The 18,992-nt window shown below is 40.5% G+C and overlaps 1 protein-coding gene across 1 annotated transcript in view; it reads left to right on the top strand.

Moving 5' to 3' along the window:
* The first annotated feature begins 800 nt into the window (after positions 1-800).
* The window catches only part of LOC119488289 (glypican-1-like), a 42,736-nt gene continuing 24,544 nt past the window's right edge, over positions 801-18,992 (top strand). Inside the window, exon 1 of the mRNA XM_037769811.1 lies at positions 801-1,519. Coding sequence (XP_037625739.1) covers positions 1,369-1,519 — 151 coding nt within the window. The 5' untranslated portion in view covers positions 801-1,368. The remainder of the gene's footprint in view (positions 1,520-18,992) is intronic.

The raw sequence follows: 18,992 nt of genomic DNA, 5'->3' as shown, positions 1-18,992 counted from the left end.
TAAATAAAAACAGATACAAAATAATAACAAACAAAACAAGAGTAATAGTGTCCGAAAAGGAGTAGGTAGAAATAAACTTATATATCCCTACCCCTTTCTCACTTCTCCTCTATTAACTCATATATCATAGAATGATAATATAATATAATATCTAAACTATCCTAGATTTATTTACATCCCAAATTAAATATATGAACAGCATCCCAAGTTTATTTACAACCCACATATCCATCCGGAGTTAAAAAGTAGATATAAACCAACCTTTAACACAACTCTTATCACAACTCTTCCTCAACCATATACCTCCCAAATACATCTTTTTTTTTTATAGCTTTTTAAAGTGATTTATATTTGTGCTCCGCTTCGACCCATCACCTAATTTATTTTATTCATTTATTTTCTATTAAAATTACAGACTTCTGGCTAGTGAAGACTAGTTGTTTTTCCACCATGCGAAGAATACCAAAAGATATTTAGGATTCAAAACATGAACCCCCCCATTTGATTTCATGCAATGAGAAACTTTTTTTTTCCTTATTTGTAATTTATTATAATTTTAAGCCTTAATTCTGAGGATTGTGTGTATAAGAATAATGAAACCAGATTGTCATTTTCCAATTAATGAGAATAAATATTATACATGTTTGATGGGGAAATCCCTGAAATATCATTCTTTTACACTTTCCCCCCCATAATAATAATAACACGAGGACCTGCAGGTGTCGCTGTGTAGTCTCTGGTGCTTGCAGCAGAGGACACACACTCATATCCACACAAAGAGAGAGAGAGAGAGAGCATCAACACTCCCTCAAACACTCATTTCATTGTCCCAAAGCCTGGAGAGAGAAGGTTTTAACCGGACAGTGTGAAACCTCATTTAAAAATAAGGGATTTTACTCTTTTTGTTGGCTGATTTCCATCAGCATGACCTGGTAGTCTGCAGCCTGGTGGTGGATCTGCACCAGCTTTGACTGAGCGACACCTGCTCACACACACACACACACTCTCCTTTCCTCTCTCTTTCTCTTTTGTCTCTGACATCTCTGCAGCTCACAGCCAGCAGCGCTGAAGAAGAGGAGGAGGAGGAGGAGGAAGGAGGAGGAGGAGCGGGGTGTACCTGACACCTACAGCCGAGCAGAGCAGCTCTTCTCCCGCAGAAACACCCAGGACTTTAACACACCACGGTGTGCCTTCTTCTGCGTTAGTTAACCGCAGCTTTATGTGCACTTTGAAATGCACTGAAAAAAACTCTTAAAAACAAAACCCACTAGAAGATACACAGGAGGTCTTCTGAGAGAAGTCCTGCAGACCAGAAATCTTCAGGATTTTGTGAGGGGGAAAAAAAAAGGGGACTATACATTTGAGAAGATGCGTCTCCGATTGCTCCTCGGTGTGTTTCTGTGTGTGTCTGCAGCACCGGGCCCGGTGGCCGGTGCGGACCGCAGCTGCACCGACCTGAGGCAGTTCTACACCGGGAAAGGCTTCACTCTAGTGGAGGTACCTCAGACTGAGATCTCTGGTGAGTTTACAGGACAAATACACACACGCGCACACGCACGCGCACACGCACGCACACACACGCACACAATGTCATGCACTTTTATCACACTTGAATTAAAACATGAAATAGATGAAATATAATAGGATGATGAGTTGTCTCTGACATCACCTTATTTTGAGGGATCTCCTATATGGTAACAGCATATAAGGGATGAGATGTTTGGTTAGTGCATTGTGAATGAACCTGCAACCTGAAGCTTGTTTAGCCAAGTTTTAAGTTGCATGAACTTGTTTTTATCCTTCCAAAAAAATGCTTATATTAGGCTATACATCTGCAAATTCTCTAGCCTCTTTTATTACACTCCCACAGACAGAGATCTCCGGTGAGTTTAGAGGACAAAAAACACACAATGTAATGCACTTTACAGCACTTATTAAGTCAGTTTTTTTTATCATTATAATTAAAACATGAAATAGATCAAATATAAAAGAAAGATGAGTTTTCTCTGACATCACCTTATTTTGTGGGATCTCCTATGGCAACAGCATGAGATGCTTGGTTAGTGCATTATGAATAAACCTGCACCCTAAAGCTTGTTTAGCCAAGTTTTAAGTTGCATTAACTTGTTTTATCCTTCCAAAAATGCTTATCCCATCATGCCACTGTCAGACAGTCAACTCTCCATATTTGACCACAGAGTGATCACAATAATCATTTGTTTTACCAATCCTTTATTTCAATGTTAACATTTGTACATATTTCCTTTTTGCATTTGTGCAAAAAATGGACAGTTTATACATCTGCAATTCTCTAGCCTCTTTATTCCCACACTGAACAATGCACCCATCCTGACTGAGGTGTTTCCCAGTATAGTCTATATGTCTCCTCCTGCAAGTGTCAGTCCTTTCTGGGGCATTTTCATTGTCTGCTGCTGAAGGCAGGATTGCAGGTGGGTGTGTAAGCTATGTGTCTCGTTCATGGAGCTATTATGGTCTATTCAGGGCATTTTGTGGTTGTTTGCTGATGTTTTGCGCTGCAGGTGTGAACAGCTTTTCAAATAAACTAACAGAGGAGAATATGGATTTGCTTTCTGCTCGTGGCTGCTGTAACTCCATGTTGAATAGCACTAATGTGTTCTGGGGCATTTTTCATTGTCTGCTCTGGACTGCAGGTGTGTGTGTGTAATGTGTGTGTGTGTGACTCAATAGATGCTGAAATGGCCTGTTTTGCCATTTGCATAAACTAATAATTTAGGCTAGCCCGGGGCAATATGGAATAACAAGTACAGCTCAGCGGGCTCGCAGCATAATCTGCAGTAACAAAGTTGAAGAGATTTGGGATGGTTATTCTATTCTTTTGTTTCATCGTGGTATACCCTCTCTTGTGAGTCAGTCAGCCATCCAACCATTCAAGCAATCAGGTATTTAATCAATCAGTCAATTACCCAGCCAGTCAATTAATCAATCAGCTCGACAGTCAGTCAACCAGACGTCACACATCACAAGTCTCTGTATCTCATCTCTGTGGTCGCCACTCTTCACACATACTGATTAAATTGTCCTGGCCTTGAGGAAAGTGCAGATTGTGGAAATGGAGTTTGTTTCCCCCGTTAAGCAATCATCTGACTCCATGTCCCTTCCTGTATTTCATCTAAAGGTGTAGACGATGAAAGAGAGGTGAGATTGAGGTGTGCGTATGTGCTCAGCGTGTATGATCTGAAGGTCATTTCATGTTGTGTCAATGAAAGTAGTCTTTGTATGGGCGGGTGAGTTATGTGCGTGTGTGAAATAGAGACCCAACAAACAAGACCAGAGTGAGCCGAAGAAAAGGTGGAGACAGAAACAGACAGAAAATGAGAGACAGACAGCGAGGTGGGTTGACAGAGACAGAGCCAGTGAGTCACTCAAGGTCTCCGTCAGACCCGACACGGCTCTCTCCCTCCTTTTCCATTAAAAACTCATCTTTTATTGACAGATGAAAAACACAATGCTTCAGTCACTTGGACCTTGATCTGCTCTAGTTATTTGAGCAAGAGTTCCTTCCTTCCCAGAACCCATTAAAAAACTGACAGCCAGATAGGAACAGAGGCTCTTCAATCTTTTTCATCTCAGAGACCCAAGGTTGGTAAATTTAGCTTTTCCATTCAGGGAGAAACAGACTCCCCCGCACTCCCGTGTGTCAGTTTCGCTCTGGAGGGAGGGTGTTAAGTGTTGACCATGCAGGGTGAGGGTTCCTCATATACATTACATTTTGGTGCAGCTGACTGAGGTGGTCGTGGTTGCACCTGGAATGCTGATTCATTCATATGGATGCCTTTTCTGCACCATAATACAGCTATATTTCAGGGTTTGCATTTTCACCCACCATTATTTTTGCAAGCATGTCATAGCAAAAGTGCTCAAAAGTAACTGGTTTCCATGCAGAACATTGTACAGCACTTCGGTCGACTTCTGTTGTTTTTAAACTTGCTCTATAAATAAACTAAACTTGAAACTTGAAACAGACATGATTATAAAAATATTCAGGGTTGATGCCTCTGTTGCCTGTCAGAACATATAAAAAGTCTGAAAACTGACAGACAGAGCAATGATGGATGAAATTAAGAAGATTTTAAAGATAACCGAACTGGAATCTGTCTTTAATATATAATATAATATCCTATTCTAGGATTGTCCTGAATACTATTTTTTTTTTGCTTTGAAGCTTCGTATGGCGTGGCGCAGCAGGCTGCCATACTCTCCTGTCTTTCTGTCACCATCTCCCCCGTTTCAGTGCCCGGGACAGTGCTGCTGCCACACTACTGTCCACACACACACCTCTAAACATAACAAACAGCAATATCCGTCTGAGAATAACTAATAATAATGAAGGTTGAATATGAATATGAATAATGTTGAGAGATTACTCCTTATTTAATGGGCTATTTGGGGATTTATACATTACATACAGTACATATACAGTATATATATCTTTAAAAACGAAGCATTCGAATACTGATTTGGAGGTCGATTACGATGGCAATGGTCAAAGCTCCGAAGCTTCGAAGCATTTGGGTCAGCCCTACTAATATCCTGTATAAATATAATACTGTATAAACGATTTTTTAAGTTAAAATAATCAGTACGTGTAATTAAAAATCATCACTAAACTAATTTAATTTAGCTTTATTTTAATGTGTATGAATGTGTGGTTTTGTAAATCACAGTCTTCCGTCCTGCCTGTAATATTGATACTGATACATTGGACAGTTCTCCTAAAGGGGATATTAATAGATTCAAACTTAAACGTGTTCTACTGCAGGGAAACAGGTGTAAAAACTAGTGAAACATCCACATCAGAAACAACATTTTTCAGCCCCTTCCTGTTCATGCAGGTTCACCTTTGGAGGAGCAAACAGTGTCTTAATGATTTGGGACGAGACCCAGCTGATTCCAGTCACGAGCAGTTCACGATTAGCATAATCTGCAGAGCACAATAGTGATAGGGAAGGTGACACCACAGGGTGACAAATCCCTCAATATAGAGGATAGTACTTCTGGTTAGGTATGGTTTGGAATTTTTTGAATACCAATACCTGCATTTCAGTACTAAAACCATACTTCCTCGTAGATTGAGAAATATAAACATATTTTTCTACAAAAACGTTTCATAAAGTAAAATAACATACATTACAAACGTCAGTACAGTGTTTAAAGACCAAGCATTCAATGTCAACTTTTGAGGCTGAACAGTTTCTACTGTAGTGTTGATTTTCTACTGCACACATGTTGCTGTAGTCAAAGAGTATTGAGGTTTCATATGTAACCCTTGACTCCAGGGGTCTTCAGCCTTTTTTCCCCTGAGAGATAATTTGTCAAAATGAAAGTGGCTACTCAGAGCACCAAATTGTACATCGCCAATAGCAGACATAATTTCTTCTTACTTTTATGATCATTTAATAACATTTCAGCCACCACAGTCAACGCCTCTATTACAATCCCTCCATAGGTGAAGGACCATTTGCGTTTCGTTAGGACGTGTGCCACTAAACAAAGTCTCTGTTGCTGCGTTGGCCTTCTTCATCAGTTAGGTAAACAGAGGCTGTTGTCTTTAAAGCATTGCTTTCAGCTCCTTTACCTTCTCTGTTCGTAGACTGCTACCATCTGGAAAGTCTCATAAAAAGTTTGCGGTGGACTGATACACACTTATCATTCACATTTGTGAAAAAAAACTTACCCATCCCTCATGAAAATAGTATATTTTTTGCCTTTTATTAGTCTGACAATTTTCAGCGGTCACTGTCAAATCTGGTTTGCTAGTCTGACATGATACGGCGTCACTGATGTCAAACTTGTATAATTGATATCTGATTGTCATTTCGTGTCAGAAGGTGGCGGGATGTCTGTGAATTTGATCGGATAGATATTTAAACAGGTTTACAAAGTGACTTTGTGTTATCAAATTTATGTGCATATTCTAGTTTGAAGCTTAAGCGAGCCACTTAGAAATGGGTAGCGAGCTACTCATAGCTCGTGAGTGGAGACTTGGAGATTTCGCTGGTGAAATCTGGAACTTTTTCGGTTACCAACAACTTAAACATCACTGACATGCAATTAGTTGTTGCATGGAGATAAGTAATCAAAATTCTCCATCTGTTGCTCCACAGCAACATAGAAGCTCAGGGTTTTCACTTTTTTTTTTAATGGAACGGAGCTTCAAAATGTGTGTGCAGATTCAAAAAAGGAAGTGTATCATCTGAATATACATGTAGCCAACGGCAAGGGAAAGAATGGATGAAACACTACAATACCAGGTGCGTGTCAGACCTAGAAGACAATCTGGATGTGAAATGCATGTTATTGCCAGTCATGTATAAATTGTATTTGTAAGTGGATATGATAAATATCATAATTCCAAAGTAAACAGTGTGTAATCTGACATGCAGATGCTCTTAATTCTTGCACAGAGTTTTAAGAAAAGTCCCTATTCTTCTCACACCTTTTGTCCTATAGCTTTAACACCATGAATGGAAGTCGTCTTTCCTGCTGTCTGCCTGTCTGTCTCTGTGCCTGCAAGCGTTTTTACATGTAACCCACACACACATTGTACCTGGTCAATAGTTAAAGGCTACCTCGTCCTATAGTGTGTGTGTGTGTGTGTGTGTTTAAAAGTCAGTGAAAGCCAACACCTTCTCCTGGGAAGACACTTAGTTTCATTCACACATGCATTGTCCATGCAGGGCAGCACACACCCATGTGATCATATGACACACAGAAACAGAGAGAGGGATTCTGCACGCTTCATATTCTGTGTTGGGAGGTATTGAGTTTTGACGCCTTGTGTGTGTTTGTGTGTGTGTGTGTGTATGTGTGTGTGTTATGTAGCCTACATATTGAGTATTGGTCACGTTGTTGCCTGTTTGAAAAGAACATGGGAAGGATGTGTGTTTGAGTTTAACGTGAGACACTGTGTTTTAGGTCAGATTACCTGCAGATTAAGATACATTACAGGTTTGGTTACCGGTCAATAACTCTTTAACAAGGCCGAGTCAACTAGGGAGCCTCCATTCATTTATATTTACACAATGTCAATGCCCTTTCTTTAGATACACAGTACCTGGGGCTGAGGAATAATTCAATATCATCATTCATTACTAAGTTTCCATCCAAATTTAGCGCATATTTTTATAGAATTTCCAGAAAATATGCAATAGAAAATACAATCTATTGTCTATCAAAAACGTCAATGAGAGTGCTGTGGAAACATACTGTACCTGCACAAAGGCATCAGAAATCCCTTAAGTTTTTGTTAGCAAGTTTTATTTTCACCCCAACGCGGATCTTCCTCATCCAGATATATTAAGTAATGATTTGGTGTGTATTAGCCTGAGGAAATCCTGTGTTGGGTTGAAACATCACCAGCTAGAATGGCACTCGGAGGGCGCAGACCTCCGCCAAGCTGCCCGAGTACGATTGCCTCCCCTCTCCGTGCAGCTTGCGCCGTCATCCACTTGCATTTTTGTTTATGTTGGGATCAGCTGTACGTAAAACACTTCATTCAAACTGGACAGAAACAAAGTAAAACTCACCTAAACTGTCGTCGTTACTCTTTCCAACAATCACCAAGTGTGCTTTGGTCGAACTCAACGGTTTTCACAGAGTTTATTGTGAAAAAATGCAGAATCTACAGGTGTCCTCTCCTCCCTCCACCCCCCGCTCTCTCTCTGTCCCTCTCTCTGCAGGCAGAAGGAAAGAGACAGGGTGATGCGTCATGAACGCGTCATCAGTTACACTGCGCATGTCTTAAAGCCTGTGGTGTTAATGCTCAGGCTGAGCGGAGTGATTAAAAAAAATTCCCAAAGCCAGATCATGATGCGGATCGTCACCAAAATCAAATGGATTGTTCATTATGCCACACCCCACCCCTCCAAAAAATTTCATTCAAATCCATCACGGACTTTTGGAGTAATAAATCCAAACGGACAAACCAACAAACAAACCAAAGCCGGTGAAAACATAACCTCCTTCCTAGGCCTTCGGCCTTGGCGGAGGTAATAAAACTTCCCAAATGAACAATACAAAGCTAGCTGTAATTAAGTGCGATTCATTTGTGTGAAAAATAATAATAATTCCTACAGTTGTTGGTTCTCGGGCCCTAATTAATAAATAATAGATGAAAATGATCCGTAGTTACAGTCCAACAATTATATGAAGAATGTGTGGAGAGAAATTGTGTGCGGCATTTTATAATTCCACTACTTGAGTTGCATTTCCGTTCTATGGGTTTTTATGTTTCCATCACCTATGAGAATACTGCAATACTACAAAGCCCAAGAAAAAATGCACGTGTGAATTCAAGCCAGCGTCAATATTTTACCTGCTGCAACATCTGGTGATGTTGGCTCGTATCTGTCCACAGCGTCCGTCTGTCTCTTGTGTGTGTGTGAGCGTTTATGTATGTGTGTGTGAGGGAGAGGAAATTGATACTGTCCGTCATCTGTCACACATCACATGCTCACTGAGGCGCTCACAGCACAAGCCACCAAGTGGAACGCCGAAAACCCAGTCCACACACAAAAACACACGCACACGAAATCTCCTTATACTCTTCTATAAGTTTCACACTCGTCCTTCTTCCTTTCCCTTGTTGTCTGTCTTATTCCTGCTTCCATCTCCGCATTGTTTTCCTAGACGGGCTCAGATCAGATAGTGGAGGGTTGCCTTGTGTTTGTGAGAGAGCAGAGGGGGGTTTGGTTGGCTAGATCTGTTAAAAGCAGAGCTGTGAATCTTTCATGATGTCTGATGCAGCGACATGAGAGAGAGACAGACAGAGATAGAGGTGAGTAGGGGGAGGAGGAGAGGGGAGAGGATGTGAGGGGAGGAGATCAGAAGGAGGAAGGAAGGAGGCTCTGTCCTGTCATCTCTCCTTCATTGATAGGGGATGGATGTTGCTACAACTGGTTGGATACTGATCCTGGTTACTGTGCTCCATATTTGGTCATTTTATGATGCTTTTTTATGAAATACTTAAAAATATGTGATTGTGCAGGTAACAGGACATATTTTTTTAAGTGTCTTACAATTGACAGTTTGCTAATAAACCCCTCCACCAAACAGCAATTTACCAATCATAGCTTAACTTGGCATGTCTAACGTTAGTCCGTCAAGCTTTGGATTTCTAAAAATGCTGAGGAGGTGTGCGTGTGGTTAGAGCAACAGAGTGCTGTAGGAATGAGTCCTAAAACCCGGATATGAGTTTTAGCACCTCCGGTTGCCTCGTCTGGGTTTTTTAATGGGTTTTTGTTAGATGTCTGAAATAAGGTCTGTGGTTAACACAAGCTTAAGAGATTTTGACGTTTTGTTCTACAACATAAAATGTGTCAGTAAATATCCCGCTCGTGAATTTTGAAGCTTCTATGTGTCTTCAAAAAGGTGGGTGTTAACAAGGGGCTAAATGAGACTACTACATATCATCATGCCGACTCGTCCGCCTTTACAACCTCGTTGTGTATACTTGCGCTCATGCGACCGTGGTGTAGTTCATCTATAGCCTAACATTAGCTTTTTACTTCTGGCGATTGCATCTACACTAAAAAATCATAAAAGTGGTGTTCATTTTTGAAGATTATCTTGCTGAACAAAACGTGTAAGAATCATAAACGTTTGGTTTGCACAAAGCTTATTTTCTGAATTAATCCAAAATTCCATTGTCTTTTTGTCAAGGGATCCCAGGGCGATGGTAACTTCGGGATGGCCTACAAAATACGTCATCCCTGGAGCACTCTATATTATACATTAAAAGTGTTTTGAGGATGCTTTCTTTAGCCTTTTCTAAACCAAAAAGACAAGAGCAAAGCGAATAGATTAAGTGTGTTTCTCTGCTCTAATGTAAGCTGCAAATGTAAGCATGTTCAGCTAACTAGATTACTATCTAGAGTAGTAACCGAACGATTCTTCAGAGGTCAAAGAGCATCATTAACTAAAAACATATTAGTTTATGGGGTTACAGTTACAGTTAGTTAATAAAGCCCCATTCATGGCTAGTGCATCTACTGTGTAGTAGGCTATTTCCCTATTGTGTGGGAGTTGTTCCTGGATGCTTTCACAGTTTAGGCTAATATTAGCAGCTCTGAACTGGTATTTATTGGATTTGGGGAAGTTTCCAACAACCCTAGTGTTACATTTGGCAGACTCATCGGTTAGTTCTCATCCTAAAAGCCTTTTCTTGTAAAGTTAAACCATAGCCTGGGCTAACGTTAAGCAGTCAAACAAGGTTATGTTACAACAGAATAACAGTCTGATCTTGCATGTTTTCTTATCATACTTATAATACTAGGACTTACTAGCACTACACTGCAATAGCCTATATATGAGATACTATTTTATACCTGTCATTTGTTTCTTAGGATGGGAAAGTCATGACCCGCCCTATTCTGCCTCTGATCGGCTAGTACTTGTTGCCTTGGTTGGTTTTATTGGTTAGGTTTAGGCATGAGGAGAAACATTTAAAAAAAAAAATTGTGTCTTCTACATGGATTATTATTATTCAAGACCTCTTTTACAAGATTCTTGTTTTAAAATGAGTCGGCTGTAAACATTAAACAGTCAACCCGTGCTGCGTTTTCAACCAACTCACATGAGCAAACGTTAGCTTATTTAACTATCATTTTAAACAGCACAATCAACTGTTGTCTGCTAAAATGCTTTTGTTAACTTCTCTTTGAATATCAAGGACAACCAAATGTTTAAAAAACTAGTAAGAATTCATTTTAATTGTAAATGGCATATGTGCCGTGCAAGTACAGAGAGCTTGACAACAGTAACTAAGGGTGGTTGGCTATAAAATGCCAAATTGAAGCTTGTTGATATATGTAATGCAGCCCACATTAATAATGCACATTTACATATGAACACATAGCTATTATCCAGAACGACTGTGGGTAAAGACCCAATAGATTAAATTCCTCCATTGCCAACATACAATCAAGTAGAGGTGACGAATGCCAGGGGGAGAATCTTACAGCCCTCCTGCATCCCCACATTGATCATGTAGAATAGGAGTGGTAGATGAGGGAGAAAAGAACTGAGGAGCAAAAGCACAAACCGTTCGATGCCTTAACATCAATCTTTGCACCTGAAATCAATGTGGTACAAACCAGCATCGTTTCTCGATAACCTCTGTCTTTCTTTTCCTCTGCTACTCTCTCCACCCCGCTCTAGTTCTCACCTCTCCTCCTTGTTCTCTCTCCTCCCTTTTAATGTTTACTTCCTCCTTCTTATCAGCCGCTATTTTTACTTTCTCCTCCTCCTCCTCCTCCTCCTCCCAGCCCTCTTCCTCTCATCTTTCTCCCCCTCTCTGGGAGTCGAGCGTCCATCTGTTTTCCAAATGAAAAGATGCGCTGTTTGTCTGATGTGGTGGACTCGGCAGTGGCTCGGTTGCTTTATGAGTCAACGCTCTCCATACATAATGCTCCACGGGGTCCTATACACGGTGTGTGTGTGTGTGTGTGTTTCTGGACTGAGGGGATGGAGATTTATTGGTATACCAGGCATTTATATAGTGAAATGAACTGGTGCAGAACTGGTTATACTGGAGGTTTCTGTGCTGATTCTTCAGTTACATTAATGTAATCAAATGACATGCTTATTAGTTGATAAATTGATTAGAAAATTTGACAGAAAATTAATCGATTAATCATTTTAAAGCACACATGTTAACAATTTACCAGTTCCAGCTTCTAAAATCTGAATAATTGCTGGTTTTCTTCATCTTTATTGATAGTAAACTGGATATTTTGGGGGTTTTGGACTGCTGGTTGGACAAAAAAAGCAATTTGATTACTACTATGTCAACTCTGGTTTGGAAAATTGTGATTTTTAACTACTTCCTATCATTTTGTAGACCAAATATTAATTGAATGATTGAGGGAAAAAAATCAGCAGAATAGTTTATAATGAAAATAAAAGTTATTTGTAACCCTAAAACGCATTGACACCTTCGTCATCTTCATCAGATAAAGAAGAATAATAAACTGAGTTTCATTAAGTAATATAGTACCACGCTATATGCAGATTTAGATGTGCAGTAACTTACAGTGCACTCACAAGCCTTCACTTGCACTTGAAGCATTTTTAATAACTTCTTATGACAGTGAATAGAGACGACTTTAGTGGATGAGATGTGTCGGCTTAGTGCGTTCACTCTGCGTTTCAGCTCACAGCTCGCAGCTCGGCTTATTAACTGTCATGCATTGTGGTTTGTAATTTCAGGGAAGGACACGAGTGCAGTGCCCTCAGTGGGTTCTCCACAGACCGATGTACTAGAGGCTTTAAAGGACTACTGAGTTCTATTAATTGGTTATTACAAGGATTGATTGGATTGTTGTAATTCAAGTCTTTGTTGGTCAGATATAAACAAAATCAGGCCAGTTTTCCATGACATGGATTTATGATTGTGTAATGAACTGATTATTCTCTATTATTATATAAATATAATACACACTCAGTTGCCAGTTTATTAGGTACACCCAGCTAAAACCAATGCAGCCTAATACAACAGTCCTGCAATAAATCCTACTTTCATGAAGGAGGATTTATTGCAGGACACGGAGAGGTGTTTCTGTTATTCAGCCTACTCTGATTGATATAAATGGGGTGGACACAATAATAGAAACACCTGCTATAGTACAATGCAATACAGTTCAACAGCACCACAAACTGCAGCCTCCAAAATGACAATAACATTGAATCAACACCTCTCTAAAACTGTTTCATAGAAAACTGAACATCAACTTATGTTACGTTGTTGTTTTAAGCCCAACCAGGACGTTTTTCTTACCGGTGTTTTGTTTTGTAAGTTACGTTAGTGACGTTTGTGTTGTGTTTTTTAGTGATATTTGTGATGTGTTTTTTAGTGACGTTTGTGTCGTGTTTTTAGAAATGTTTGTGAGGTGTTTTTAATGACGTCTGTGATGTGTTTTTTTAGTAACGTTTGTGAGGTGTTTTTAGTGATATTTGTGATGTGTTTTTTAGTGACGTTTGTGTCGTGTTCTTAGTGACGTTTGTGACGTCATTTTAATGATGTTTGTGACATGTTTTCCATACTTGTTACGTAGTTTCCATACATATTTTACTTAGTTTAGATACTTCTTTTAAGCCCAAGACATTTTTCTTAAACCTAACTAAGTGGTTTTGTTGCCCCCTGCTGGTGCTGCACCTTCATAAACTTGTGTAATATTCATGCCTCTGCAAGAACTGACACTCTATCCTCTGGTGGACAGGCGGCTTAATTACACGCTTTGGCATGATACCGGCTTGAATAATGTTGATAACTTAATAACATTCATCATCATACTGAAGAGTTCGGCATCGATGCTTTGAAGTTTTTCATAGAAACATCAAGCTGCTGCTACAACACAAAGTAAGCTCGGAGAAGGTGAGACTTTTGACGGGCCGCATAAGACCAATAAAGGAAAATCTAATTTGTCAAGTAAAAACATGAAAATTACCAAGAGACATATTCACCTGAGAATTTGTATTCAGTTAGCAGCCCAGAATATTTAACTGTCAAATTAGACTCAGCGTGTTGAATGAGTACATCGGTTCAATGTAGTGTACACTCACCAGGGGAGATATTACATTATTACGGCTAATCACATAGTTTGTACGTTTTTTCCTGAAACCCCAGCAGGGTTTTTATTCGTTTTATAGCTTGAATGGTCTCTGTAGAAGGAAATAAAAAGCAACAGTGCTTTTTGTAGAATAGAGGATTGTTTTTGTAAGTGTAACAGTGTCCTAACTGAGAGGTCACAACCACATATGCCTTCACACCCAGAGGACTGATAGGATCACCGACCGGTGGAGAGTTTTATCAGAGGCAGATCTTATTGAGTGTGACTGGGCGTCTGTGGCAGGTGTATCAGTCACGGCTCTGCAAACAGGCTTGGCACCGCTCTCCAGTAGCAACAGAGGGCAGTGATCATGACACATTACATGTTAGTGGAGTGAAAAGGTGATTGTATTTAAAAGGCCAGATCAATAAGTGATCGTGCTGTAGCTTTCACCTGAATCCAAGTGTTCAAGCTCTTTTGCTGGGATATCATGAAAGAGAGAATCCATCACAGTGTGTGTTTGCATGTGTGTCTGTGTGTGCATGTGAGGCTCGGATAGAGGCCTATAATTAGATATGTTTCTGTGAAAATCCAAACTCCATGCACGCCTGCTGCTGTTTGTGTTTCTAGGAGCCTTGCTGTGCTCCGTACAGCCAGTCTCCCTCCGACTTTTTATCATTTTAACCTCCTGAGTGTCAGCACAGAGGCTATTTCCTGTTATTTTTTATTGTTATTTTTATGTCATTTCTGGTTTATTAGATAGTTTGCCATCGGGAGTGACAGTTTATTTGATAGAGGAGGCGAACTGCATAAAAACGGCTCCATGGCTCATAACATTTTGAAGACGCATTTGCGCGTCATATCCTGACGATACACCGGGGTGTCCGTATGACTTTTTCGAATTGTACAACATTTTGTGCAGCAGCTCCAGCACAGTACTTACAGAGTCTTGTCCAAAGGTACCATGGGAGACATCATAATGAATTTCTGTGAATAATTTCTGCTTTGCATTTTTTCCTGACTTTTCTTTTGAATCTTGTCAGACATTGTCTTTGCAAAAGATGTATAGTCATGTTATACAGCAGTAAAACAAAGCGTGATTATGTGCTTAGCATCTTGAACTTTCCCTGGCCTTGCAGAAACCCCATTTTTTGTGATAAATTGGTAAGACTACTCTATATCTGTAAAGCACATTGGTGATGTTTTTTTGTTTTGTTGTTCAGAAGTTGTTCAGTCTCTGCAAAGGTCACTTCCAGCCCAGTAGCCATATTGGACAATGCTGCACTGCATGATTTACGTGCAATGCCAATGTTACCAATGCAGGAAGTCGCATGTCCAATATATAGGAAGGTGGAGAGTAAGTGGTGTGGAGGTTGTTGTGGTGGTGGCTTAGCCCATCAGACTAGAGGACAGTTTGTGTCCTGTTACAGACCTTAAGCCATAGTTGCCATGCACAGATGTAGAAAGCAAGAATTTCACAAATGTTGGCTCTTTTTTGTAGAATCGTCCAGTATCGCATTTCTTGTCTGGCGATAGGGTTGAAAGATCACATCTAGCAACATACAAACCTGATTCAGACTCAGTGGGCAACCTCCGGGTCTGAAAAGTGAAGCCAATGCTGAAGTGCCCTAAACTTGCATTCTTTCTAACAGCCAGCAGGGGGCGACTCCTCTGGTTGCAAAAAGAAGTCTGATTGTATAGAAGTCTATGAGAAAATGAGCCTACTTCTCACTTGATTTATTACCTCAGTAAACATTGTACACAAGTTTATGGTCTCAATTGCTAGTTTCAAGCGTTCTTCAATACAGCATGATGTTCATTTAGTAAATTATGGTCCCATTTAGAGTCAAATAGACCATAAAGCAGGGGATGCTTTAGGGCGTGGCTAACCGTGTGATTGACAGGTCACTACCAAGGCGTTGTCCGGTCTGGGAGTTATCCCTGTTTTCATCTTACAACTTTAACCCTTTCACAGTGTGTTTTCTGTTCATGAAAGTTAATTATAACCATTTTGGTCGCCTGCATTCGGTTGTGCATAGCTCCACCCTCTCGTGTCACTTCTGGTTGCAAAGAACCAAGATGGCGACGGCCGAAATGCCGAACTTGAGGTTTCAAAATGGCAGTCCACAAACCAACGGCTGACGTCACGGCTTCACTTCTTATATACAGTCTATGTTCAGACCCTCAATTGGAAAGGTTAGCGGAGATACCAAATATCTTTGCACCAAGTGGCGGCTCATATTAGCTTGTTTGAATGACGCAATTTTAATCGCAGTGAGAAATTGGCAAGGTAGCTAGGAGCGCTTGTAATCAGCACTTTAATAACAGCTCTAACTGCAGAAATTCCCCTTAGACAGCTCTTGTTTTCCATAATAACCCCTCTTTAACAACTGCATGAGAGTTACAGTATAGTGATTATATTTCTCATGAACAGAAGTTCACTTTGTAAGTTTCAAACCCAGTGTGTGTGCGTGTGTGTTTGTGTGTATTACATCATCTAACAAAGTTTCAAACATGTTCAGAATGCTTTTATTTATCTAGTCAAACTGGCTCCTTCAGTTCTTCAGTCCAAAATTGCATGTCTGTTCTCCCAGCAGCTCTAATCAGGCAGCGAGTGCCACATTCATTCAGTTTCTCCACTGTTCTGACATTGAAGACTTGACCTGGAAACGACCGACCTCGGGCTGTGGCCTGGTATGTTCCCCCGACTACATTGATGCTCCCTGCTGAGAAAGAGCAGCCTGCCTCTGATGTGCCCCTATTACCCCCACTCACACTTAACAAACACCCACATTCATATACACACACATCTCTCGTTTGCTACCTTCCCGTCACCACCACCAACACTGTGCATTTGGATTAGAGACTGATGTCTAATCTCCTGCTAATCCCGGCCTGTTAATCTATGTGTTAACAGTTTGTAGCTCACAGCCTGACAGCTAATGCACTGACCTTGCCACGGAGGGAATAATAACACAATCTCTCACTGAGTTATTCCATATTTGTCTCTGTCTGTTTGACCCTACAGCGTGTTTCCATTTACCGAAAAACTCATTATTTCTTTCTTGAATCTCCTTTTAATTTCTCACAGCAGGGCAACACAATCTCTTGTTTACGGTCAACAGTAAATAAGGGCTAATCCCAGCAGTCAAAGATAGCCGACTTGATCTTTGCCTTCACCAGACTTATCCACACACTTGCACAAACGTGCACCGTCAGACGCTGACTCTCCGCAGCGTGGCACACACCAGTTGGCACTTGTGCCTTTTTACAGACTGAGTGAAGGGGAGTTAAAGTAGTAGTTAGCTTAAGAGCCTTTAACTACTCACAGAAATGACATAGAATTATGGTATTATATGGTGAAGTTGGTGCCATGTGAACACACATGTGTGCACACACACACACACTCGCTGGGCAGCAGACAGGGCTGGACTGTGGGGCCGGGGGGTATTTTTAGTTCAGTAATAGTATAAAATAAGGAAAGGTTCACTGTTCGCCTACACCTCCCTCTCCGTCTCTCTCTGCCTCTTCCCTCCTCATCCTTTTTTTGAGCTCACATTCTCTCATTTTTTTCACCCTTTAATTCCCTTTTTTATTTCATTTTTACAAGTCCGTTCTCAAGACCTTCAAAGCATCAGCAATTGCATTTTTCATTCCTCTGTGTTGCATGTGTTTTATCTCATTAAACATGCCTATATTGGGAACAATAAACACAGTATTTGTTTGACCATGTTTTAATGTTTTATATAAAGACTGAGCAAAACGGTGGCACTTAAAAAGTACTAGCGTCCACCACTTTGGTTCAGACTAAAATATCTCTAAACAGCATTTTCATTGTGAGCATGTTAGCATGCTGATGTTAGCGTATATCTCAAACACCACTGTGCCCAAGTACAGCCTCACAGAGCTGCTAGCATGGCTGTAGACTCTTAGTATTGCTGAATGAAGGCTGCAACAAACAATTATTGTCATTATCAATTAATTTGGCGATAATGTTCTGCATTATTTGATTAATAAGTCAGTCTATAAAATGTTAAAAACTACCGGCAGCAAAACATATTTTAGCCAACAAAAGAAAGGCTCACATAAAAAAAATATGACTTAAATTGTACGCTATATTTAGAATATTTTCAGTGCTTTACCATGCCGTCAGACGGCCCTTTCCAACGGGGAACTGAAGCCGTTGTATCGTCTATGCTCTCGATAAAGCCACCAGACTCCATTGAAAAAACATGGGAGTCTGGTTGCTATGGTGAGAGCATAGATAATGGCTTCAGAGCGTTTTCACATTAGGTAAGATTGATCCGTACAGTGCCCGAGTACGATTGCCCCCCCTCTCCGGTCAGCTTTCACATCAGTAAAGTTGTTCCGTACCCGAGTACACTTGCGTCATCATCCACGTGTATTTGATTATGTTGAGATCAGCTGTTCTAGTGGCAGAGCATCGTAAAACACTTCATTCAAACTTGACAGAAACAAAATAAAACTCATCAATATTGTTGTCGTTAGTCTTTCCAACAATCAAAACCAACTGGTTTGGCCGAAATAAACTCTTATTTCACCAAGTTTGATGTGAAAATAGGCCGACTCTACACGTTGTCTCCCCCCCACATACACACACCCCGTCCGTCTCTTAAGGAACCTTTCGGAACCTACCTTTAAATAGCGGTCCACTTCCGTGTTTTGGTACGGTTGGCTTTCACATCTGATGCCAACCGTACCCGAGTACACATGAACTGTACTCCAGACCACCTTTTCAAGTGGACTTGGGCACGGATCGACAAACCGTCCCAGAGTACGGTACGGAGCGTTCACACTAATCAATCGAACTGGACTTTGGGGACAAGTGTACTTCAGGCCCATGTCCCTGATGTGAAAGCACCCTCAGTTCCCCATTGGAAACATAGACTGTATACCTGTCTCACAGCAAGGTAAACCACCGAAAATATTCTAAATATAGCATACACTTCAACGGATATTGATTCTTTTAGGTGGCTAAAAAACATTTTGCTGCCGGCCCCGTCCACAGCAGGACATTGCTTTGCTTCTTTGTCGGTACTCCTGTCTCTTTCTCCAAGCTGGTGCGTGCCGACCGTCATCTACTGTAGTTTAATACACTGACTATGGAGAAGTACCTCATACAACCCCACTTTAAAACACCCAAACTATCCCTTGAAGATTAATCAATCATCAAAAGATGGACTAATCATTTCACCTTGACTTTAAGCACAATCTGCATTTAAAAGAGACTTTTGCAGCATTCTATACAGTAAACATGCAAATATTGATATAAGCTGCAAGACAAGCAAACCTCATTGATCTGCATGTTGACCAAAGCTTTGAATAGCTCTGCTTGCTCTGGGAAAATTGTGATGACCTGTCACAAAACTGCAGCGTAGGTCA

The sequence above is a fragment of the Sebastes umbrosus genome, chromosome 5 (assembly GCF_015220745.1).
Source record: "Sebastes umbrosus isolate fSebUmb1 chromosome 5, fSebUmb1.pri, whole genome shotgun sequence".
Classification (NCBI taxonomy): Eukaryota; Metazoa; Chordata; class Actinopteri; order Perciformes; family Sebastidae; genus Sebastes; species Sebastes umbrosus.
This window is presented reverse-complemented; position numbering and strand designations above follow the sequence as displayed.